This window comes from Ictidomys tridecemlineatus, chromosome 2 (assembly GCF_052094955.1).
Source record: "Ictidomys tridecemlineatus isolate mIctTri1 chromosome 2, mIctTri1.hap1, whole genome shotgun sequence".
NCBI lineage: Eukaryota > Metazoa > Chordata > Mammalia > Rodentia > Sciuridae > Ictidomys > Ictidomys tridecemlineatus.
In genome coordinates, this window is record NC_135478.1 from 9973143 (window position 1) to 9997671 (window position 24529).

Here is a 24529-nt window from a genome sequence, read left to right on the forward strand (position 1 = left end):
TTTCACAGGGGGCAGCAAGGCCCAGAGAGGGGCTGTGCTTCCCCTGAGGGCCCGGGAATGGCAGAGCCGCCATGCAACCCCAGCCCAGGTGACCTAACCCTAACGCTCTGCTGAGAACAGTGGCGGTGAGCGAGGGGACAGGGAGTCCCCGGGGGGCAGAGGGCACGGGTGCCAGGGGTGTGTGAAGGCTGGGTGCGGGGAGCTCTGCCCCGGTCAGCCCGGACCCTGACCATGAGCTCAGGTGGCCTCCCCTTGGCTTCAGTTTCTTCCCGGAGAGGAAGAGGTGACAAGGACACGACTTAGGTCTGCATCCTGTTTGAAAAGTCTCCCCAGTTCTGAAACTCAAGGGAGGTTTGCTTAACGGTAGTTAACCCCTTTTCTTTTGGGCTCTCTGGAAGGAGACAGAATGAGACTCTGGTTCCAAACGAGGTCCCACCCACGACCAGAGCGGGCTCCTTGGTATCCACGGGGACTTTTGTGGGACCCCTCCGAGGACACCCAGGTCTGTAGACCTCCACCCACTTGTGTAAAGTGGCATCGTCTTTGCCTAGAACCTACACCATCCCCAGATCACGTATCATGCCTAAGGTCACAAAAATGACAGGTGGGTACTGTGAAGCCGTATTGTTAGGGACTATGACAAGGAGGAGAGCCTGCACATGTTAGCACAGATGCAGATTTTCCGTGAATTTCTGATCCACAGGAGGTAGAATCCACGGACGCAGGGAGACAGGTGTGTGGTTAAGGTCCGTGCAGACAGCTCGGGGCTTTGCTGCTTCTGGACCACAGTAAGAGGGGGACGTGATCAGGTGGGCCCAAAGGGCTGTCCTACTCCAAGGGCCACCAGGTAAGCACCATGCCAACAGGGCAGTGTGGTGCTGGTGCCCGGCTAGGACCCATCGCTTGCCGGTGCGCACGCCCTTCAGTTGCTGGGGCTGTTGGCTGCTAAGAGGCCCCGTAGCCCCTTCTCCGTGGGATTGCTCTCAGTGGCCAGGATCTGCCTCACGGGATGCCATGGCTTCTCCACACGGCATCCTCAATGACAGGCCAGTGAGGTGCAGAAGGCCCTTCTCACAATGGGGGTGGCCTCCGTCGCACCCAGAGCTCTCCATGGGTCAGGCTGGGGTGGACTCCGTGGAGAGGGCGTCTTGGCTCCTCTTCCCCTCCCTGTCCCGCCGCCCTCTGGCTCTCTGGCGGGAAGGAGCCCCTGATAGTTAGGGAAACCTGAACGCCTGCTCGGCCTGGCCGTCCCTGTCCCCGTACCAGTACCAGCCAAGCTGCCCCGAGCAAGCCAGGCTGGGGCCCCAAGCCCGAGCGGCTCCGTCCGTAATGGAGCTTACAGCGGCGCCTGTGCTGGAGTTTGACGGGCATGTCCTCCCAGGCCCTCGACAAGGCTGGACGCACAGGGGCCGGGGCTAGGCAACCCAGGGACCTGAGAGATGGCGCCTCATGGGGGGTGCCTGGGCCATGGGAGGGTCCCGTCAGGGGAACTGTGGGTCCTGCCCCTGCTCTTCCCCTTTGCTCCTGGGCTCAGGAGGAGGCGAGGGGGTGCTCCAGACCTGACCCTGCCGGGCCCCTGCGCCTGCTCTGCCCCTGCGCCTGTCCCGCCCCACCCCGCCCCCTGCCACACCTCTGCCCCGCCTCTGCCACACCTCTGCCCCGCCCCTTCCCACCTCTACCACACCCCTGCCCCGTCCCCTGCCCTACCCCTGCCACGCCCCTGCCACGCCCCTCCCCCACCACACCTCTGCCCCGCCCCCTCCCCGCCACACCTCTGCCCCGCCCCCTGCCCTGCCCTGCCACGCCACACCTTTGCCCCGCCCTCCCCTACTTCTGCCACACCCTGCCTCATCCTGGCCCCGCCCCAGCCCCGCCCCCTTGCTGGCCCCGCCCCCTTGCTGGCCCCGCCCCTGCCACACCTCTGCCCTGCCCCTGCCCCACCTCTGTCCCTGCCAGGGTGCTCTGGTTTGCCACAGGCTCAAATGCGATGCAACCACCAGCCATGGGCCAGAACCTCCAAACAGAGCTGAAATAAATCTCTTGATAAGCTGGTTGGCCCGGGTGTTTGTTAGGGTCACAGAAAGCCCACGCACATGCCAGCCACACACGGGGCCTGTCACACAGAGGTGGCCTAGGCAGAGACCCTCGTTAGTGCTGGCATCTGAGGCACCTCCCAGGATTCTGAGTAGAAACACCTTCTTTCTATAAAAAGTAACCTGCTGTGGCGACCTGGGAGGTCTGGGCTCTCTAACCCGCGTGGCCACGCACCTGAGGACCAGCCAGTACACCTACAGAGCAGGTAGGAGTGGAGCCTAACTGCCGTGGAGGGAAACCAGTTGAAAATACGGAAGACACGCAGAGCGGTGCCTGGCTCATAGTAGGTGCTTTAAGAATCATTACTCTCACCAACTGGGCGCTTGGCTGCTGGGTTTGTGGCTTCTGATCATTTCCCCTGTGCTGGGGTGGAACCCAGGGTCTTCCCTGTGCCAGGTGAGTGCCCACCACTGAGTCACGGCCCCAGCCCCTGCCTTTAGATTCTGTGGCTGGACCTTCGCTGGGCCCTGCCTGCTGCAGCCCCCCCCCAGCAGGGACAGGTGTGTCCTTGCAGAACAGGGAGGCAGGGGGCAGAGCGGGGGCGCCTGAGCTCACTGCTGCCGACCTTAGGACCCAGGGGAGCCCTGGGCTTTCCTGACCTCAGGATTTTCACCTGTGGGATGGGTGCCCACCCGGCATTTGTGAGGAGAAAATAACAAATGCCACCGTGCCGCTGCCCAGGCTTGGAGCCACACTGTCACAGAAACCTCAGTTGGGTATGGAATGAGGTGCCGGGTAGTGCTCAGTGGCTCCAGGTAGACAGGAGGTGCTCAATAAGTGGGGGAGGCTCCGGGCTTGCTCTCAGGAGCTGGCTCAGGCCTGCAGCCAGGTTCCTGGGGTCCCCGAGGGAGCCTCCCCAGAGAGGAGCCTGCCGTGACCCCGGGGGGGCCTCCTGAGGTGCTCTGCAGGGGACCAGGGGCTCCGGGGCTGGCCAAGGCCTCGGGGAGGGAAACTCACGCACTTGGGATTCCAGACACCAGCTTGAGTGGCCGCAGCACGCGCACTGCCCTCAGCGTCCGCAGGTCGAACTCCGTCCCCACCGTGGCCAAGATGCTGCGGGAGAAGCAGAAGGGGACAGGAGGTGGGTCTCGGGTGGCAGAGGCCAGGGATGCGTGGGCTCCACACTGCCCTCTGTTGGCTGGGGGGGGGGCACAGGCCGGCCTTGACCTTGCCATCCTCCTGCCTCAGCCTCCCAGATACCTGGGGTCACAGGTGTGCGCCACCACACCTGGCAGAAAGAGTCACTCTGAGAGAGAGATGCGAGGGAATACGGATTGTGGCCTCGGGTGACAGGGTCCCGTCAAAGCTGCCCAACAAACGAGACCAGGCCCTGAGACCTCTGCAGGGCTCCCTCCCACGCCCGTTTCCAGAATGCGTCCATGTCACAGGGAGGGCCAAGGAACACCATGACAGAAGACATTGTCACCAGAGCTGCACCTGAGGGACAGGAATGCTGGACACCAGAGGACTCTGTGGTGACGGCAAAGCCTCAGGAGACTTCTCAGCTCTGTCCAGGGGCCCGGGTCTGACACTGTGGCCTGTGGCCACCCAGTGTCCACACCCCACAGACAGAGGCAGGGCAGGGATGGGGGGCGCCCAGGGCTACAGGAGCAGGTGGGGCCCAGCCCTGACCCCCATGCACCGACTTTGGATCTGACGGCTGCCGTCCCCCCCACCGGCCTCCTGACGTCAAGGGGGGCTCCTGAGTCCTGCCTGAGGTCCCCTCCGGGACGGCACGGCTTCGTCCGTGGTTGGTGGGGGTGCCAGCCTGACCCTGTGCATGGTGGGGTCCTCCTCCATCCATTCCACAAACAGGAACTGGGCACCCACACCCCGGCCCTGTCTCGGTCCTGCGGATGCGGGTACGGGGATCCCTGGTGGGCAGGAGGCCCACGGCAAAGCCCGTGGGCACACAGAGGTCAGGAGGACGGGCACCCAGGAGGAAGCTGCCCGGCCGAGGGGAGGGCCACGCTGGTGACAGGGGCTGGGGCCACGGGAGGACACCACTCGGCCACCGGCAGGTGGCTCCATGGGAAAGTGTTCAGGGTCACACTGCCCAGTGGAGATCTGACGGTCACCAGGGACACGTGACGTTTCTAGGAGCAGTGGCTCTGCCCCACCCCACGCCGCTCTCCATGTCCAGGAGCCTGGCTGCCAGATCCCGTGACCCACACCGCCCAGGTCCCCTGTGTGGAGTGTGAGCACTGACATGGAACCACCCCACCCTGCCCAAGTGAAGCCGTCCCTAGGTGACTCGTGACTCTGACACCATGTCCCCATTACGTGCGCAAGTGAGATACTGTATAATGACAAGACGTCTATTCACAGGGAACATAGTGCCTCTGCTACCCTGCCGTGAATCTCCCTTCAAACCCTCACAGCCACCGTGGCCACTGGCACTGTACTGGCCAGCCCAGGGGAAGTCACGGGAAATAGATGTTTGAGGTCAGATCTGAAGGAAGGAAAGACAAGCCACGCCAATAATGTCGGCAGGCAGAGGGGACGGTGGTGCAAAGGTCCTGGGGCACGACAGCGCCTGGTACATTTGAGGAAGAGCACGGGCTGGGGGCTGCAGCCAAGTGAGCGAGGGGAGGGTGGGAGGCTACCAGGGTGGGGAGGGGATGGGCAGATGTGAGGGCCCCGGGGATCACCAGGAGAACTGTGGCTTTGGCTCCGAGGTCGGAGCCGTGGAGGGTCCTGGGCAGAGGAGGGACGGGGAGGAGCAGCTGCAGGGGTCCAGGGCCTCTACCCAACCTGGGTGTGCTGGACACCATGAGGAAGCTGAGCTGAAATCAGCCGTGCCCTTAGGGGACCTGCCAGAAGGAGGGCAGGAGAGTCAGCCAAGCTCTCCTGACCCCAGGGATTCGGGAGGCAGGAAATGACGGTGGCGGAGCCAGCGCGGCTTCCATCGAGGGCCCCAGCGGTTCCAGGCCACGGTCAGGGCCCGGCCTGGGCTTCTCCTTAGCTGACCTTTGCCGCAGCTTGTCCAAGGCCCCACATCCAATGTGACCTGCTGTCCCCTGGGTGAGAGGCGCCCGGATAGGACCGGGTGGGTTGGACGGTGCAGGGTGGGGACTCTGGTCCTGCGGATGGTGGTCACGCCAGGTTCTGGAGCCCAAGAGGGACACACGAGTGGTGTGCGTGGGGAAGACGGCCGGACACCTAGGGACAGCTCAGTGGTGAGGAGGCTAAGTCCGGAGGGACGATGGATAACCAGCGGAGAGCCAAGGCGGGAGAGCGCAGGGGAGGCCCTGTCCGTGCACAGCCGCCTGCCCGGCTCCTCCCGTCAGCCATCTGTGTGTGTCACCGGGGCCCAGGGCGCCCAGCCAGGCTCGGCCATTTCTCCAACAGAGACGTGTCCAGGCCCCAGCCGGGTGGGGACGCTGCGTGGTGAACAGGACCCTCGGGGCTCCCGCCTGGGGCTGCAGGGGGCGGGAGGCGCAGGTGGCCCGGCTGATAGCGGAGGGGGTCGCGGAGGCCACGGTGACCACAGGGCTGAGGGGGGCTGAGTCCCAGCAGCCAGTTCCCCGCCCCCAGCCCAAACCTCCCAGTGGCCTCCGCCAGGCCCGGGGTGAGGTCCGGGCTCCGCGGGGTCCGAAGCCCCCCAGCCCCCCGCACCTAACCCTCCTGGATGCCGCCAGCGCGAAACCCTGCCCCGTGCCCGGGTGGACCTGCTGGTGCCCTGCACTGTGCCCGTCGGAGCCCCGCTGAAAACACCCACCCAGGAAGTTCACGGTCTCCTCCCACCCTGAAGGCCACCCTGCAGCACCTTCATGGCCTGGCGGGAGCGGCGGGTGGCACCAGGTGCAGAGGACAGGGCTGCGGTGGGCCAGAGGCCCCGGGGAGGGGCGGGGGGGGGGAGGAGAAACAGTCGCAAAACCAGCCGCGGACGAGGACAGAGGACGCAGAGGGGGAGGAGCCTGGCGGGACACACCCCCAGGTCAAGTTCAAGAGCATTTTGAGGAAGGCGAGGTTTTCAGGCAGCACAGAGAGGGCGAGCAGGAGGCAGAGGATGGACAGTGTCCGTCGGCCCAGCCCCTGGTCCTAGGTGTCCTGCTGCGAATGACCGCACAGAGGCGACCCGAGGCGAGGAGCTGGGAATGAGAGCTTGTGGGGCGGGGCTGGGGGAGGCAGCCAGCACATTTGTGCTTCAGGGCAGAGGTGCGGATGGCGGTCACTTTCAGAGCTGTGCTGCCCACCAGGTCACCCGGGGCCTCACAGCCTTAAATACACACTGAAGCTAATTTAAACTCAATGCAAACCAGACACTCCCGTCCCTGCAGGGAGCTCCGTGGGGACAGGACAGGTCCTGGCCCTTGGCCCCAGGGCAGGGACACTGGTCGGTTTTGTTCACACCTGTGCCCGGAATACAGCAGGTGCTCAATAAATGTTTGTGGATGGATGAACAAACAACTAAGTAACACGGTTCGGAAGCACGGTGATAACTAGCGGACCGTATTCTGGGAGGGATGGATGGTAGTTCCAAGGGAAGGATCACGGGGCTGGACGTGGTGGCGCAGATGGTAATCCCAGAGATGCAGGAGGCTGAGGCAGGAGGCTCAAAAGTTCGAGGCCATCCTCAGCAACTTAGCGGGACCCTATCAGAAGGGCTGGGGCTAGGGCTCAGGGGTAGAGCCCCCCTGGGTTCAATCTCTGGTTCCACAAAAAAAGAACAGGATGGACCAACTCTCAGGGTGTCCACTCGGTAGCCACCACCCTGCCTGTGCCCAGGAGACAGAAGGCCAACAGCCTTTTCCCAGGATTCCTGGCAGTGGGAGCACTCGTCACATGACCCAGTCACGTGCCCAATGCTTCAGGGAAGGGCTTCCTGCTCTTGAGGAGGCCCTGTGGCAGGAAGCAGCCCCTCTCCCTGTTGCACACAGGACACCGGGGAGACGTCTGGGCACCGAGGCAGCCATGGTGGGGCCGTGTGGTGCAGGTCCTCAGGGAAGCCCTCAAGGTGAGCACAGAGGAGCGGATGGAGGGATCGTCCTGTAACCTTCTTCCCAGTGACCAGGACGTCTGGTGGCAAGTCCCCGTCGAGCAAGTCACTTGGCGGCTCTGTGCTTCCCTTTTCTGAGTGTGAAACAGGAATGCTGCCCGCCCTTCTCCCACGCACGGGCGGAGTTTCTGCAAAATGTCCGGAGCTGAGCGCCGTGAGCTTGCTGCACGTTCGCCTCCAACTCATCGTCGTCCCCACCACTTTTCCATTTTGTTATTGCAGCTCCGTTCTACCAGCGCTGGCGGCTGGAGGGACGTGCGCTGGCTGCTCTACCCTCGAGGCTCCGAGTTCTTGGCCAGCCCTGTGCCCTTCCCTCCCTGTCGCTGCCAGGGACCTCGAGGCCCAGAGGGGCTCAGCTACTTGACCACAGTTGCTCGGCCGACGCGGGTCCCGAGCTTGGCGGTGGCTTCTCCACCACCCGCCCACCTCCCCCGGGACCTCAGCCAAGCCCACGACCCCCAGCCTGAGCGCGGGAAGGCCTTGGTTTTCTCTGCCAGGTGGAAGTCAGGACGGCCATGAAATACTTACAGAGGAACCGTCACCACGGGCCACGGGGGTGAGAGGGTCACGGGCCAAGGTCTCGGGTGGAGAGATCTCGTGGTGAGAGCAGGGTTACTCGTTGAGGGGACAGGAGGCTGGGGGGCAGCATGACGGGGAAGGCGGGTGGCGGGGGGTCCCTGTGGGCCCCAGCCTCAGGTTAGATGAAGCAGCTGCCTCTCAGCGACTCTGGCCAAGAGCGCCCAGCAAGGAGCCGTGGAGAAGCAGGGCACAGCCTCCTCCTCGGCCTCCCGCCTTCAGAACTGCCCCAGGATTCATATCCACCACGGAGCCACATCCACGGCCTTTTCGTTTTTTAACGAGACAGGGTCTTGCTAAGTTGCTGAGGCGGACCTCCAACTTGGGATCCTCCTGCCCCAGCCTCCGGAGCTGCTCGGAGGGCAGGCCCGCGCCCCTGTGCCCAGCTCAGTCCCTCTTCTCGGCCTTTTCCTTACAGCAGCACCGACCATGGAGGATGACACCTGGCTCTGTCCCCTCCTGGGCACATGGCTTCTGATGGCCTGATCTAAACCCTGGAGCGCCGCGTGGGGTCCCTGCTGTCCCCGGTCCCGGGCTCTCTGCTGGGTCTGTGGCGGCCCCTGTTCATTCATCCCGGCGCATCCGCTCCTCCTCACGCTCTTCCCTATTTTTATCCTCCTCCCCACGCGGCAGAGCGTGTCGTGTTTAATTTGGTCGCCGGAGCGTCCCCGCGGAGGCACGTGCTGCTGGGAGCGTGTATTTTTACCCGACAGCGGGCACCGGCCAGAGCCGCCGAAGCCCCCGGCCATCTGTGGGGCACAGCGTGTGGCCTCGCGCTCCACAGGCGTCTCTGCCACCCCGGGGCCACCGGGGGGACACCGCATTGGGCCCCATGGACCCAGCTGGACGCCTGCGCCTGCGCCGAGGGGCCTGGGGCTCTGCTGATCCCCGACCCACAGCAAATAGCAGCACTTGACCCAGCGGGCGACTGCGTCCCCATGTCACTGGTCACCTAGGGACGAGTCCCCAGGAGACGGGCCACCTCCGGGCACCAACATCTCACGTGGGGCACTCGAGCACCGTCCTGGAGGCAGACCCCATGGACCCCGAGGACCCCCCAGGGCTGATGGCTCCTGCCATGTGGCCCTCGGCCCAGCCCCACCTCCCCACCGTCCTGGGGCCACTGCGGGAACAACAGGGAGGGCGGGGACACCACAGGCACCCCCCCACACCCACACCCAGACACACTCACCCAGACACACTCACACCCAGACACACTCACACCCCCCCACACCCACACCCAGACACACTCACACCCAGACACACTCACCCAGACACACTCACACCCCCCACACCCACACCCAGACACACTCACCCAGACACACTCACCCAGACACACTCACACCCAGACACACTCACCCAGACACACTCACACCCAGACACACTCACACCCCCCACACCCACACCCAGACACACCCACACCCAGACACACCCACACCCAGACACACCCACACCCAGACACACTCACACCCCCCACACCCACACCCAGACACACCCACACCAGACACACTCACACCCAGACACACTCACACCCAGACACACTCACACCCAGACACACTCACACCCCCCACACCCACACCCAGACACACTCACACCCAGACACACTCACACCCCCCACACCCACACCCAGACACACTCACACCCAGACACACCACACCCAGACACACTCACACCAGACACACTCACACCCCCACACCCACACCCAGACACACCCACACCCAGACACACTCACCCAGACACACTCACACCCAGACACACTCACACCCCAGACACACTCACACCCCCCACACCCACACCCAGACACACCCACACCCAGACACACTCACACCCAGACACACTCACACCCCAACACACTCACACCCCCCACACCCACACCCAGACACACTCACACCCCCCACACCCCACCCAGACACACCCACACCCAGACACACTCACACCCAGACACACTCACACCCCCACACACCCACCCACACACACCACCCAGACCACACACCCCACACCCACACCCAGACACACTCACACCCAGACACACTCACACCCAGACACACTCACACCCAGACACACTCCACACCCCCCCACACCCCACACCCAGACACACCCACACCCAGACACACTCACCCAGACACACTCACACCCAGACACACTCACACCCAGACACACTCACACCCCCCACACCCACACCCAGACACACCCACACCAGACACACTCACCCAGACACACTCACACCCAGACACACTCACACCCAGACACACTCACACCCCCCACACCACACCCAGACACACCCACACCCAGACACACTCACACCCAGACACACTCACACCCAGACACACTCACACCCCCACACCCACACCCAGACACACTCACACCCAGACACACACACCCAGACACACTCACACCCAGACACACTCACACCCAGACACACTCACACCCAGACACACTCACCCACACCAGACACTAGCACACCCACACCCACACACACACCCAGACACACCCACACCCAGGACACACTCACATGCACTCGCTGACACACGGACACTCTTGTGCACACACACCCAGACACAAGCCACTCAGACACACTTAGACCACCACACAGACACACTCACAAGCAACCACTCACACTCACACATGCTTAGACCCCCCACAGACAGTCGCAAGCACTCACAACCACTCAGATACACATGCACACACACATTCACCTACACACACCTGCACAGATTCACACACACTGACACACACACTGTCATACCCACGAAGACACACTCACATGCATTGACACGCACTCCAGCCCCCACACTCACATGCACACTCACCCCCCAGCGCGCGCAGGTGCTGTTCCCGCCTCCCTGGGCACGGAGCTGGCCCCTCCCGCCCTGCTGTCCTGTGCGGTGACCAGTGTACACAGGTCCCCTCGCAGGGTCTCACCCACGCCACGGGGCAGGACTCTCTGGAGAGGACCCTCCTGGCTTGTGCTGCCCGACACGGAAGCCACGTGCGCGAGCCTCGGAGAGGGGACTGCGGCCGAGAGGCTGGGCCTGGTGTCGCTCTCGTCTGACTCTGAAGAGCCACACAGCAGCCGGGTCCCCTCACTCTCCTCGCCGTGTGTCTCTGGTCAACATGGAGCCGCTCCAACCCGGGACGCCCTCATACATGGGCTCTACTCTGTCCATCTTCATTGATGAAAACACCGAGGCCCAGAGAGACCGAGTGACTCCTCCAGAGACACACAGCGAACGGGACCACCCGGCCCCTGGCCTGGTCTGACACCACACCTGCCTTTTCCTGTCCCCAGGTCCCGTAGTTCTGCCTCAGGAGTTTGTGCCCTGAGAGCCGGGGTCGGAGCCGTCCCTGGCTGGCTGCTGTGCGCCCGGTGCCTCTGCCCGCCAGGTCCTGGCCACCTCCTCCAGGTCCGGGAGCTCTCTAGCCCTCTGCACCCAGCAGCCCTCGGACGTTTGTGGTTAGAGCAGAGGACGGGCCTTGGGGCTCCCCGCTCTCCAGGCCCAGGGCTTCCTTAGGGGGAGCGGCCTGCACCTGGGGACCCAGGAGGCACCCCTGGAGGACTCGCTGGCGGCCAGGCCCGTCCCCCACGACCCCCGTGACCCCGCCCAGAGGCAATGGAAAAGAACCCTGGGGGCGGGGCTGAGAGGAGGAGGGAGGGACCGGGCAGCGGCCGGGTGTCGCGCTAACAGGGGACGGTCCTGGCATCAGAGTGGCCGTGGAATCAAGAGACTGAGACCCCAAGAGGGACCGGATGGAGTGAAGCACCGGGAGGAAGGGACAGTGGTGTCTGCAGCTGAGTTCCCCAGGCCCAGGGAGGCCCAGCGGGAGGCCCAGCGGGAGGCCCTGCAGGAGGCTGAAACCGAAGGAAGGATCCGGCCCAGACCTGATGCGCGTTCAAGGAGATGGGAGTGTCACCGCCCCGTGGGTCACCTCCACCAGGTGGAATCCACAGGCTCCACACCCTGGTGAGGTCCCTCAAGCACCCAAACAGGGCGGGGGGGCTTATCCTCGGGTCGGGGCTGCATCCCGGCACGCACCATAAAATAAATAAAAATGAAAACGAATCAGACAAAACAGCAGCAAAAACAACGCCAGTCGGCGCGGTGGTGGCGCTCCTGTCATCCCAGGGGCGCGGGAGGCCGAGGCAGGAGGACCACAAGCTCAAGGCCAGCCTCAGCCACAGCCAGGTGCTGAGTGACCCAGGGAGGCCCCGTCTCTAAATAAAATATAAAATAGGGCTGGGAGGGGGCTCAGTGGTCGAGGGCCCCTGGGTTCAATCCCGGTACCTGCGGCGCCCCCCGCCCCCCCCCCCCAAAAATAAAGAGAAAACAAATTAAGTTCCCACAGTGATTGGGAGTTTAAACGGCCCCGCAGCTCGGGGAGGGGGTTGGTGGCAGTTTCTGCGGGAGCTGGGCAGAGCCTCACCCAGGCCCGTCACTCCTGGGAAGACCCCCGGGGAGCGTGGAGATGTCACCTCGGGTCAGATCTGGGCGTCCACAGCAGCCGTTCTTCACCCCGACCGGGGAAGACACCAAAGGCCTGTGGTTAGTGAAACGGGCACAGGTGGCGAGGGCACAGGTGACATGGGACATAGATGGCGAGGGGCACAGGTGGCGAGGGGCACCCCGCAGAGCCTGGATGACGGACAGCTGCTGGGCTGACGGACAAATCTCACACACATCAGTGGGAAGAAGCCGCCTGGCTCTTGCGCTCAAAGTTCAAGAACCAGCAAGCCCCGGTGTGCTGTCTGGCGTAGGTGGCATTGCCGGTGACTGCAAGGGCACACAGGGCTCCTGGGAGCCGAGGATGTTCCACTCTTTGCTTTGGGCACAGGTTACGTGGGTGCGTTCAGTTTTCAAATTGTCCAGGCGGTGCCGTGGATACGGGCGCTTTTCCATGCCGACGTCCTACTCTGATATGGTTTTAAAAATCAGACAGAAAGGAGCTGGCATGTATCGCGTGCTGGCTCTGGGGGTGGAGGTGTGTGTGGTTGTCTTATCCAGTCTCCACGCTAACTAACCTGTGGCAGGTCCAACCATTCGCTCTGCTTTCCACATCAGAGAGGTTGAGTCCCTCCCCCCAGCTCACACAGCTAGTGTGCAGCTCAGCTGGACTCCGATCCAACGTCTCATTCGATTCCAAGTATAGCCACCCTTCAGTATCTGCAGGGAGGTCAGTTCCTGGACCTCTGTGGACACCACAGCCCCCCACCCCCACGCTCAAGTCCCTAATAAAATGGCTCCGTATGGGCATGGAACTTGGGCCATCCTCCCGTGAACTGGAAGCCTCCCCTTGGTGACTTGGCTGTGGTTATGAGTGTTTTTAGAGGATAATGATGAGAACACAGCGCCTGTGTCTGATCCCTGTTCGGTGGGATCCACGGACACGGAACCCTCTGGACCCGAAGGGTGACTGTGCTCCGAGACCCTTGTGGGGCCTGCAGAAGGGGTGGGAGGTGGCTCTGACCCAGGGCAGGAGACAGGAGGAGGCGTGATCCCCAGCAAGTTCAGGAGAGGAGACGGCCAACGCCCCCCGACTTCCTAAGGAAAGTCTGGCAAGAGCCCGAAGAGACGGGGTGGAGTTAGTGGAGCAGCGGCCAGAGTAGGGGACACTGCGGGCCGAGGGGGGCCGCCAAGGGGCCGCCATGCCGCGAAGCAGGGAGCCCCACCCCGTTCCCCTGCCCAGTTCTGGCCTCTGCCGTGGCGTCCACACATGGCCGGAGCTTGGGTTCAGGCGCCACCACCCCCTGAAGCCCGGTTCACAGGGGCTGAGGTTGGGTTGTGGCAGGTCCCCGAGGTTCAAGGGTGGGGAGCTTGGTCCCCGGGATGATGGCAGAGGCGCTGGCAGGGCCTGTAAGAGGCAGGGCCTGGGGGGCACTGCCCCTGGAGGGCTAAGGCAGTTCTTTGGGGGGTTGTTATGAGGGAGTAAGCCTGGCCTCTCTCCTCAGACAGGCTCGCCCGCCATGATGCCATCTTCCACGGGACTCAGCCCCAGGGTCCCTCACCAGAGCCCGAGGATGCTGGTGCCATGCCCTTGAACCTCCCAGTGTGTGAGCTACATAAACCTCTTTTCTTTACAAAGTTCCCAGCCTCCAGCTTTTAGTTATAACAACAGAAAATGGACCAAGACAGGTACCCTGCGGCCCTGCCGCTGAGTTAGAGTGGGTTACATAACTGGGCATTCAGCAGTCTCCGCGGTGGGGCGGGCTCCTCTCCCCACGCGGTTGGGGGCCCTGAGAGGTGGGCCCTGGACTACAACTCCCAGAATGCTCCGCTCTGGATTCTGGTGGTCGGACAAGGGGAGGGGCTGGGACAAGTTGGAGAGCGGGAGGGAGGCTGACAGGAGGGAGGCTGACCGCAGTCCCTGCCGTCCCTGGGTTCTGTCCCTGGGATCCGGGAAAGCAGGGCTCCTGACGGCTTCCCTGCAGGGGACGCGGCCTCCCTCCCTCCCTCCTTCACCTGCTGCCCCTCTTCAGCTCTTCCTGGGAACCGCGTTCCTCCTTACCATAGCCTGGTGGGAGGGGGGAGGGGGATGGTCCCCGACGCTGCCTCCGAAGACCCCGAAGTCACCCAGTGTTGGAGACCCACGTCTCGGGAGAGGCAGGAGCTGATTCCTCGTGTCCCCACTCCAAGAGGCAGGGGTCCTTGGCCACTGTCACTCTGTCATTAAGGCCAGCGCAGTCTCTGAGGGCAGGAGGCCTGAGAGAGGACATGGGTGGACCGTGGGGTGTTCCGTAAGTGGCCCTAGGGTGGGGCTTGCAGGGAGATGGGAAGGACCAAGATGTGGAGCCGGATTCTCAGGGAGGAACCTGGGCAGAGGCTGCTGCCCCTCTCCTTCCTGGGCACTCTTCTCCATGGCTTCCTGGCTTTGCTGCTAGGCATATCCATGTGACTGGCCAGCTGTGGCAGAAGTCCTGTGGGGGACCCCAGGTCAGCCAGAAACATTACCCAAGTGTTTTCTTCAAACTCTTTTCCCTTCTGTATTTCAATACGGAGGAGCCTGGAGACCTTGGGGACCACGGGTTGACAATACAGAGCCACAATGCTGAAGGAGCCTGGGCTCCATCTCAGGAGCAGAGAGCTGTCCGCTATCCTAGAACACCTCTTTGAAATGTAGTCTACGTACAAAATGGAATACTATTCAGCTATAAAAAAGTAATAAGATCCTGTCACTTGCAGCAACATGGATGTAACTGGAGATCATGCTGTGGTGCGAAATAAGCCAGATATAGAGGGACACATGCCCTGTGATCTTACCCCTAGGAGGAAGCTAAAAATATTGATTTCATAGAAGTATAGAGTAGACTAGTGGTCACAGAGGCTGGGAAGGAGGCCGGTGAGGGGGATTGAGGATGGCTGGATAATGGGGACCCAAAATCCCATACCTAGAAGGAATAAGGAGGGTGACTATAATTTGTAACAATTCATCACACACTTTAAGAAACACTATAAAAGAGAAGTTTGAAACTTCCCAACACAAAGAAATAATGATTGAAGCAGATGGAAATGCTAATTATCTTTCTTTGGTCATTACATAGTATGCATTTTACATGCATTGAACCCCACAAATAGGTACAGTTATGATGTAGCAGATGAATAAAAGAACAACACCCATTTTGGGTCTTATATGCACAAGAATTAAACTTCTATTGTGTCTGAGCCACGGTGCATGTTGGGGATTCTTTGTTACAGCAGCAAGCACGTCTAATACACATGACAGGAACTTAGCTGACCTAACGCACAGGCACTAATACAGTCGTGTGGCTAAGACATCAGCTCCAAGAGGCCTTCGGTGGTCTCTTTTGTTCACTGATGGATCCCCAGTGCCTGGAATAGAGCCGGGCACCTGGAAGGGACCAATGACAATGTGCTGAATGAACCACCAGCTTTGATTTTTCTCTTGAGAGGAAGGAGAGGCAGAGCAGGGGCCAGCGGAGCGCTGGCTCTGAGCGGGAAGGGGCTGGGTTTCCATCTGCCCAGTTATTTCCTAACTGTGTGTGCTGGGCCCCGGGCCTCCACGGCCTCCCAGGGCAGTGTGGGGCATGACCGGGGCTGTTCAGGGTGGATGCTGCGCACACGTGGCCTGATGCCCAGCAGGAGCCCAGGAAGGAGCCGCCGTGAGGACTGTTCTCATTTGCTGGGCAAACAGAATGCACAGAAGCTGCCCCTGGAATCGGCTCTGACAAATTTCAGGCCCCGAGGGACGGAGCCGGGTTTGAGCCTGGGATCGCAGCCAGAGGCCGGCTCAGGAAGCGCTGCTACATTCCCATGATGCTCCTGCCCTCCCAGGAGGGCTTGGCCCTGGCTTCTAGCGCTGACCTCAGACCAACCCCGTGAAGCTGCTGCCCAGGCCTGGACCGGCCAGGGGGAACATACATCCACAGGGCTCGGGGGGGAGCAGGCCGGGGCCTGGGTGGGTGCCCTGGTTTCTCGGGTGTGGCCTGTCCAGCCGGCCTGGAGCTACGGGACTTGGGCAGGTGCCCCAGGACGACAGCCCCCCCCCATCCGTTAGACTGTGAGTCACGGCTGAGTCACCCAAGAAGGAAGATGGTCAGGCAGCAATTCCGACCTCCTCCTCCTCCTCCTCCCTCAGAGCCATGAGTCGGCAGAAGCCTGGCCCCACAGTGGGGAGGGGCGGAGGGGCTGGGCGCAGGAGCCACGGGGTCCCCTTTATTCCTTATCTCGGCAAAACCCAGTCCCCCAAGTCTTGTCAAGGCCGGTCACTCAAACCCCCTAGGAGCACAACCATGTCTCAGGTTTGCACCAACCGAGGCCCCAGCGATGACCGAGCCCAGCTCCAACCTGCTGCGCGCTCCGTCCCCTGCTGAGAACCACCCAGCCCTCCTCCTCCTCCTCCTTCCCCGGAGCCCGACCCTGTGAGCCCACACAGGAGGACAGGAGAGAGGGGACCCCGCGGGGAGGCAGGGAGAGGATCCCACCAAGGCGTGCAGCGGGACCAGGACGAGCATCCGCCCGCGGAGCCAGCTGGTCCACATCCACAAGGCCAACCCTTGCTGGAGAGAGAACCCCGGGATCGCCCCGAAAGATGGTGACCACACCAGGTTGGCCGGGAGGTGGCCCTCGCCAGCACCGAGCGATCCCAGTGGCCGGTGTGCAGACCTGAGCAGACATGTGTGTGCGTGTGTGAGCATGTGTGTGAGTGTGCGTGCAAGTGTGTAAGAGTGAGTATGCTTGTGAGTGTGTAAAGTGGTGACTGTGTAGGAAAATGTGTGAGCGTGGGTGGGAGAGTGCATGTGAGTGTGCAAGAGCACGTGTGTGAGTGTGCAGGAGCATGCAACCCCCTCCCACCCACGAGACACCCGCAGCTGCCCGCTGCGCTTCCCGTTCTGCACTGTGGGTTTTCAGGGCTACTTAACGCTTGGTTCCCGGGGGCGCTCCCTGCGCCCCCTGCCTTGCCCTGTGCTGGTCACCGCTCCCCCTGGAAGAGCCCCGAGGACTGGCCGGTCACCAGCTGGATGGACCCCGATGGACACCACCCAGATCCCGCCAGAGCTGAGACCTCACTCCTTGATTAAAATCTGCGCTTGGGGAAAGGCTGTCGACCCCGCGTCAGTCGGACCTGCGCAGGCGCCTTGGCGCTGGACAGCACTGGGCAGTCCGCCTCCTTGCCTCCCAGGGGGATGGCTGGCACCGCCAGGGGACACTGCTGATCTTCCCATAGTGCACAGGACGCCACGGCCACAGAGGAGGGCCCAGCCCCGAGGGCAACAGTGTGGCCACTGCAGCTGGGCTCTGTCACCGTCCTGCCTGGGCTTGGAATCTGACCCGCCACCTCCTAGCTGCGACCTATTGGCTTCCATTTCCTCCCCAATAAGTGGCCAGTGGCACTGCCACCAAGCAGGGCTGTCACGTCACGTGGGTTAGTGCATATTTGCACTTCGGATGCCGTCTGTGTGAGCATCAGAGGACGCTCACTCCCTGGTGAACATGGCACCGTGCTCCACAGACCCCCGCGGCCCTCCTGGGCACTCGGAATCATTTCTAGGATGACTTGGAAGACTCGATTCAAAGGAAGCAGTTGTCACACTGCATTGTTCAGGGAATAAGGACAAGAAAACAGCCTGTACATGTTCGTACAGGCTCAATTTTTAAAAAATTAATTAAAAATTAATTGAACTCAGGGGCACTTGACCCTATTTGTATTTTTTTTTTTTTTTGAGTCAGGGTCTCACTGTGTTGCTCAGTGCCTCATTGTTGCTGAGGCTGGCTGTAAATTCACGATCCTCCTGCCTCAGCCTCCTGAGCTGCTGGGATTACAGGAGTGCACCACTGCGCCCAGCTAAATGGATGTTTTTGATGCATGGTTGGTTGACCTTGCAGAGCAGACCCTGTGGACCTCAAAGGCCAAGTGTCCAGTGCCTGGGGAGTGGGAGGACGGGTGGGAGTGACTTGATCCCTGGTGCACACAGGGTGACATCCCTGTCAACCTGGACCTCTGATGGACCATGCAGGGCAGACCAAGTGCATGAATCCCGGCCACCACCCCCACCAGGCCCTGGGGACCGGTCACACTCTAGGAGCTGATTTTTCACTAGAGCTTTTTGGATTTTTTTTTTTTTTACTTGTTATAGCATCTGGCATTAACTAATACAGCTTTTTTTTTTTTTTTTTTTTTTGTGCTAGGGATGAAAGGTCCTCCACCTCCGAGCTGTGCCCCAGCCCTTTTTCTTTCATTTTGAGACAGCGTCCCACTAGGTTGCCCAAGCTGACCTGGAACTTGCCTTGGCAATCATTTTCTTTTTCTTTTTAAAAGATGTTGATCGACACATAATAATCATAATGCTACCATGCCCTTTTCTCTCTTGACTAGCGAAGATCATTTCTTCAACACACGGCAGCTTCAAGGTCAGTCTGCAACCCTCTCCTTCATGTCTTTCCTTTGACCTGAACAATCCTCTGGGGAGGAAGCCCCTTGCCCCAGGGGTGGGGGAAGGGAAGGAGGGACCCAGGAGGCCTGGCCATGCAGCGAGGCCGGGGGTCTCAGCCAAGGACTGGGGCTCGTGAGATCTCAGCTGCACGACTCACACCAGCGCTCGGGGTCACAGCAGGCACCCACCCGACAGCCCACCCGCCGTCTCCAAGCTGCTCCCGATGCTCCGTCCAGGCCCCCGCTACCCGATCACAGGGGTCCCCAGGAAGGTCCCACCACCCAGAACGGCCACCAGCGTGTACCAAGTGACCAGCCACCACAGATGACTCCCGAGGAGCACCTCACGGCGGCCTCCATGCACGAGCCCGGGCGGCTGGGTCAGCCGCGGTGTGGCCTCTGGACGCGGCCCACGGACGCAGGGGACGAGCGGTTGGAGGCTGCGGCTGGCTGGACGCGGCTCGCTGCTGCCAGTGAATGGTTCTTTGTGAGCGTCAGGAGGACACTAAAAATAACAACCGCGGAGCACAGTAGTGAGCTGTAGTTTGGATCTAAAATGTCCCCCAAAGATGCATGTGCTGAGACACGGTCCCCAGGACACGGTCCCCAGCCTGGTGCCTGCGGGAGGTAGCAGAATCCTTAAGAGGCGGGGCCAAGGGGGGGTCTCAGGTCACTGTGGATGTGCCTCGAAGGGGACCGTGGGATCCTGGTCCCTTCCTCTCTGCTTCCCGGCTGTGAGTGGGAGGTTGCGGTCCACCGGGCTCCCCACAGGCCTGGGAGCCAGGGCATGACCAACCCTGGGCTGAAGCCTCTAAACGGAGTCAAAAGAAACCTTTCTTCTTTTTAAGTCAACTACTTGAGATATGTTGTTATAGTAACGGAAAGCTGACTAGCCGTACAGTAACATGACCAGGAAGACGGCCAGTTATCAGTATTACAGGTCCCACGTGACGGTGTGAGCTCAGTGCCTCATGACAGTGCAGGGGACGTTTACATGGTATCCCCCCCCACACACACACGGGGAAATGGCTACGCTACGAGCTCACTAGGTGACAAGAACTTTCCAGTTCTATTATATGGTGTCTGGGACCATCATACACGAGGCCAACTGTCGACAAAACTTTAACCAGGTCACGCAAGACTGTGAAGGCTGATTGGATCGAGGGCTCGTCCTGTGCCCAGAACATAACAAAACTGTGATACGATGAACCCAGTTCAATGCCACAGCCGCCTGACGCCGTGGGCCCCCAACCGCGTTCTGCAGACGAGGCGTGGAGAGGCACCGAGCTATACACGGAGCATGGGGCCTGGACCCGCCTGCCTGGCCCTGGGGTCTCGGCTCCTGGGACTCTGTCTGAGCCCACATCCAAGGGATGGGCAGGGGAGATGGGCCCTGGACAGGCAGGAAGGGAACCTGAGGCCAAGTCACAGCAGAAAGGCCTCGGCTGCCTGGTGTGGGCTGTCGGTGACCTCGCTCGCCACACTGAGACTGGCCATCCTGGGAGGACGGAGGGGCTCGTGTGGTGACCCTGGGTCCCTGCACTCACCACGGTGTGGCCGTGAGGCCAACCTCTCTGGGCCTCAGTCTCACCACCAGTAAGACAGGCTGGCAGAGGACCAAGTGTGCGAATAGCCACGCAGCGCCCGGCCCAGGCTCGCACGCGCACACTCAGGGACATGCACACACACGCGCACACTCAGGGACATGCACACACACGCGCACACTCAGGGACATGCACACACACATGCACACTCAGGGACATACACACACGCGCACACTCAGGGACATACACACACACACGCACACTCAGGGACATGCACACACACGTGCACACTCAGGGACAGCGCACACATACAGAGTAACAGGCCTCAGCGAGGGCTGGGCAGGGGTCCATTGCAGGAGGAATGACCGTTGTGGTTCCCGCAGGCGCCTCCTGCAAGGCCCTCCGCCGGCCACCTGGGGGTGGGGGTGGTGTGGACGGCGGCCTGGCCCCCGAGGCTCCCGCTCCTTTATTTCCTCAGCTTTGCCTCCTGCGGGGCTGGGAGGGTGCCCAGGCGGACTCAGGCCAGGCGGGCGCCACAGGCCAGCCCATCCTGCTGACCCCAGGGCCAGCGTCTGGGTGGCCCCACTGGGGGGCTCCGCCCAGCCCAGGTGGGGCTGAGGTCCACGGGGAGGCTGCAGGGGCCGGTGCCCAGGCCGCCCGGGCAGGACGGGGCAGGGAGGAGAGCCCGGGTGCCCGCCGCCTCCACCTGCCCGTCCAGGGCCCCCAGGGGGCACGGCCTTGGCCGGGACACGTGCAGCTGGACATGCTTCCGCCCCACACGACGGTGACGTCGTGGCGCTTCCCAGAGGTGGCCTAGCTGGTCCCCAGGGATGGGTCGGTGCTAAATGTGACCCCCCCCCCCCGAGGGAAACGTGCGGATGTCACTCCAAAAAAACGGCAGAACAACGGGAAGAGACCTTCGGCACCAGAGGTGATGGGGACTTGCATCGTCACCATGGGCTGTCCCTGGTGTCTGCTGGGTGCCCGCGGGAGCCAGGCAACGTCCTGAGCGCTTCCCGAGGTCAACTTCAAGTCATGCCCCCCGTGACGCTGTGACGCGGGGACATCGTCCTCCCCGCTGAGCGGGTGACAGAAACGAGGCTCAGAGAGGTTTAGGAACCTGCCCAGGCTCCACAGCCTGCAGGACGGGAGCTGGCTTCCCTCACAGGGCCTGGGGCAGAGTCCCCGTCACGCTCACACTGGACCATCCCTGTCACGCTCACACTGGACCATCCCTGTCACGCTCACACTGGACCGGCGTCCTGCACGCCGTGAACTGCACGCGACACCCGGGGCTGGCCTTGGCTGGCCCTCGCCCGCCAGGGCACCAGGGGTCCCCACGTCCACTTGTGTCGCAGGCCACCACCCTCCAGCCAGAAAGGCCCTCCTGACTGAAGTACGCTCATGGCCACCCCCTCGAGGTCCCTCCTGCTCCCCTTGCCTTCAGGGGACGCGACCCTCCTCCCACAGGCCCGGCCTCCGCCGACTCCATCTGCTCTTCTCCCGCCGTTTCCTCCCCGGAGCCCAGACACCAGGCCCTGTGAGCACACACCCGTGAGCACACACCCGTGAGCACACACCCGTGAACACACACCCGTGAGACACACACCCGTGAGCACACACCCGTGAGACACACGGGCCTGCGCACGCGGCTCTGGTCACTTTGTCTCCTGCACAGAGCCGGCGTCCAGGCTGGACGGGAACCTCAGGTGTGGGCCCCCTGGTGGGCCTCAGGCCCCTCAGGCTGAGACCCTGCTCGCCGCGTTCTGCCAGATCCCGGCCCAGGGGATGTGATTAAGGACCCCGTTTCTTTGGTTTCGTGGGAGGTGACACACGGGGACGGATCGCGGTTCACCCGGGAGTGTCTGAGGTCCAGGGCAGCCGTTCTGAAACCTGCCTCCCCGCCTGACGACTTGGGAAGAGCCGAGACCCTCTTTCCCCCCGCTGTGGGTCGGGGACCTGGTGAGCCGCCTCGCAGGCTTGTGACGGGATCCAGAGAGTCGATATTAAGTTTGCGAGTGTTCCCAGCAGTGCCTCGTATACAGTAGGTGCTTTATAAGTGCCAGCTCTGATCAGCGTCCGGACACCGGCTTCCTCTTCTTAATGTTTCCAACACCCCAAAGGGTGGATGTGCTGGGCTTGGCCGTGCCCCGGGGCCACTGCTCACTGCAGAGGGTGGAGCCACGGACAGGCCACAGAGGGACAGGGGCAGGTGACATGTGCTCTGAGCAGATAAGGAACCCGGGTCACGGCAGAGATTCCAGGTTCTTCCCAGAAACCCTCCAAGGCTCCAGGTCCTGGGCTTGTACAAATGTCGCCTGTGTCCCCAAGGGAGGCGCTCAAGGCCACCGGTGAGACCAGGCAGGCACCAAGCGCAGGGTGGGGTCAGTTCCTGGAGGGAGAACTGGTCGACCCGCTGAGACACCTGCAGGTGCCGGCTGCCCGTCCCTGTCCCCCGGCTCTTGCCCTAAAGAACGTAGTCAGCTTCTGCTCAGGGGCTGGTGGCCTCTCATGAGGATGGGCCTGGTCCCCAGAGGGGTCCCCAAGAGGAAGCCGTAGCTGGTTCAGGAAGTACCACCAAAGACGGGGACATGTACCCCAGGAGGAGCCCCCAGTGTCCTTGAGGGGTTTGGAGGACGGGGTGAACGGGGCTGGGTCCTGGGAAGCTGTGAGGAGCGGGCAGGTGGGCGGCGGGGGAGGCGGCCATCGTGAGCCTCTGGAGACGTATTTTTGTAACTCGGGGTTGAAAATAGACACCCCGACTCCGTGCGCTGTCTCATCCCATGACGTGTCCCTGTCGTGTCCCTGCGCGTCGGGGCTTTTCCATTCAGCACGTCTCCGTGGCAACGGGCCACCTCTCATTCAGCCATCTCCAGGGTTACCTTGCTGGCTCATTCACGGCTGTTGCCACGGAGACAGGCCCATTGATACCATCGTGGCTCCTTGGAGCTTGGCTTTCCTGAATGAGCGAGAGCTGGCCACCGGGCGGGGACAGGAAGATGGTGGGAGGTGGGGACGGGAGCAGCTGGAGACCTGCGCCCTGGGCTTCCGCGTGGACGGCTGTGGGCACGCAGAGCCGCGGTGGCCGTCCTGGTCCTGACTCCTGGGCGCCCGGCCCTTGGACAGTTGTGTGTGTTTGTCCCCACACGCACATGCCTGGTGTCATCTGGTGGAGCAGGTGCTGTCCCTGTCCTTGGTTTCTGTGTCCCAGGCAACCAGCACAGTGCCCAGGACAGACGAGGCCCCCCACAGCGGCTGCAGACTCCAGAGCCCCTGATGCCCGCCAGCGTCCTGGGAAGCTGCAGAGGCAGACGCCTCGGCACGGGCTCCTCAAGTCCTGGCCAGCGCCCAGCCTGCGCCCGGCACCGAGCCACGGGGCACCTGCTCCTGCTCTGCAGGTGACCTGCCCGGGCTCCGTCCTAGTGTGAAACACAGCAGCTCAGGTGTGTCCCCAGAAGTCACGTTAGGACCTGTGCTCCAGATCCTTACATTCATGGCATTGGGAGGGAGGGACTTTGGAAGGTGGCAGGAAGAAAGGAGGTGACGAGTGGGGGACATGACGGCATTACTGAGAGAAGGGGAAGAGAAGGAGGAGAAGGAGAGATCCAAGCTAGCACGCCTGCCGTCTCACGTGTGCTCCCCTCTGCCACGTTATGACGGAGCAAGAAGGTCCCCACCTGATGCTGGTGCCAATTTTTTGTGAATATCCAGTCTCTAAAGCCATGTTCTAAATAAACCTCTGTTCTTTGTAAACTACCTGATCTCGGGTGTTTTGTTATAGCAACAGAAAACAGACTAAGACACACCCAATATCCTCCCATCTTGTCCACTGAGATGTCCCTCCGACAGCCCTACCCTCTTTCCCAGGCACTGTCACATCTCCGGGCCTAATGGGATATTCCTACTGGCATTGAAGTCTGCTGCCAGAGGTCCCATCTTAAAGAAAACAACTTCTAAACTTCACTTCGCCTACCAGCTGACTCTCCCTCTCCTTCCCTCTTCCCTTCTCAGTTAAGCTCTTGATCAAATTGTTTTTGGTCCTGGAGATGGAACCCAGGGGCACTTAACCCCTGAGCCCCATCCTCAGCCCTTTTCATTTTTTATTTTGAGACAGGATCTTGCTAAGTGATTGAGGCTGGCCTTGAACTTGCAATCCTCCTGCCTCAGCCTCCCGAGTCACTAGGATGACAGGTGTGTGCCACCACGCCTGCTCTCAGTGACACTCTTTAACAGCTGTGGGCGATCTTTCTGGTGCCTTTGCCTCCACCTCGCACCTAAGCAGCTCTGGCTGGACTTCCTGCTGCCCAGACTGTGGCCGTCCATGCTGTCCCTCCCAGGGGCCTCTGGTGAGCCTCTCCTAACATGGCATCCAGGGCGCACGGCCCTGGTCTGCTCCCCTCGGCTCCCGGCTGCTCCCTCGAATGATGGA

General features: G+C 61.8%; 1 protein-coding gene across 1 annotated transcript in view; it reads right to left on the reverse strand.

Annotated features, from left to right (window-relative positions):
* The window catches only part of Cacna1a (calcium voltage-gated channel subunit alpha1 A), a 168258-nt gene that overhangs the window by 85493 nt on the left and 58236 nt on the right, over positions 1-24529 (reverse strand). The window contains 1 exon segment of the mRNA XM_078025870.1: positions 3052-3147. Coding sequence (XP_077881996.1) covers positions 3052-3147 — 96 coding nt within the window.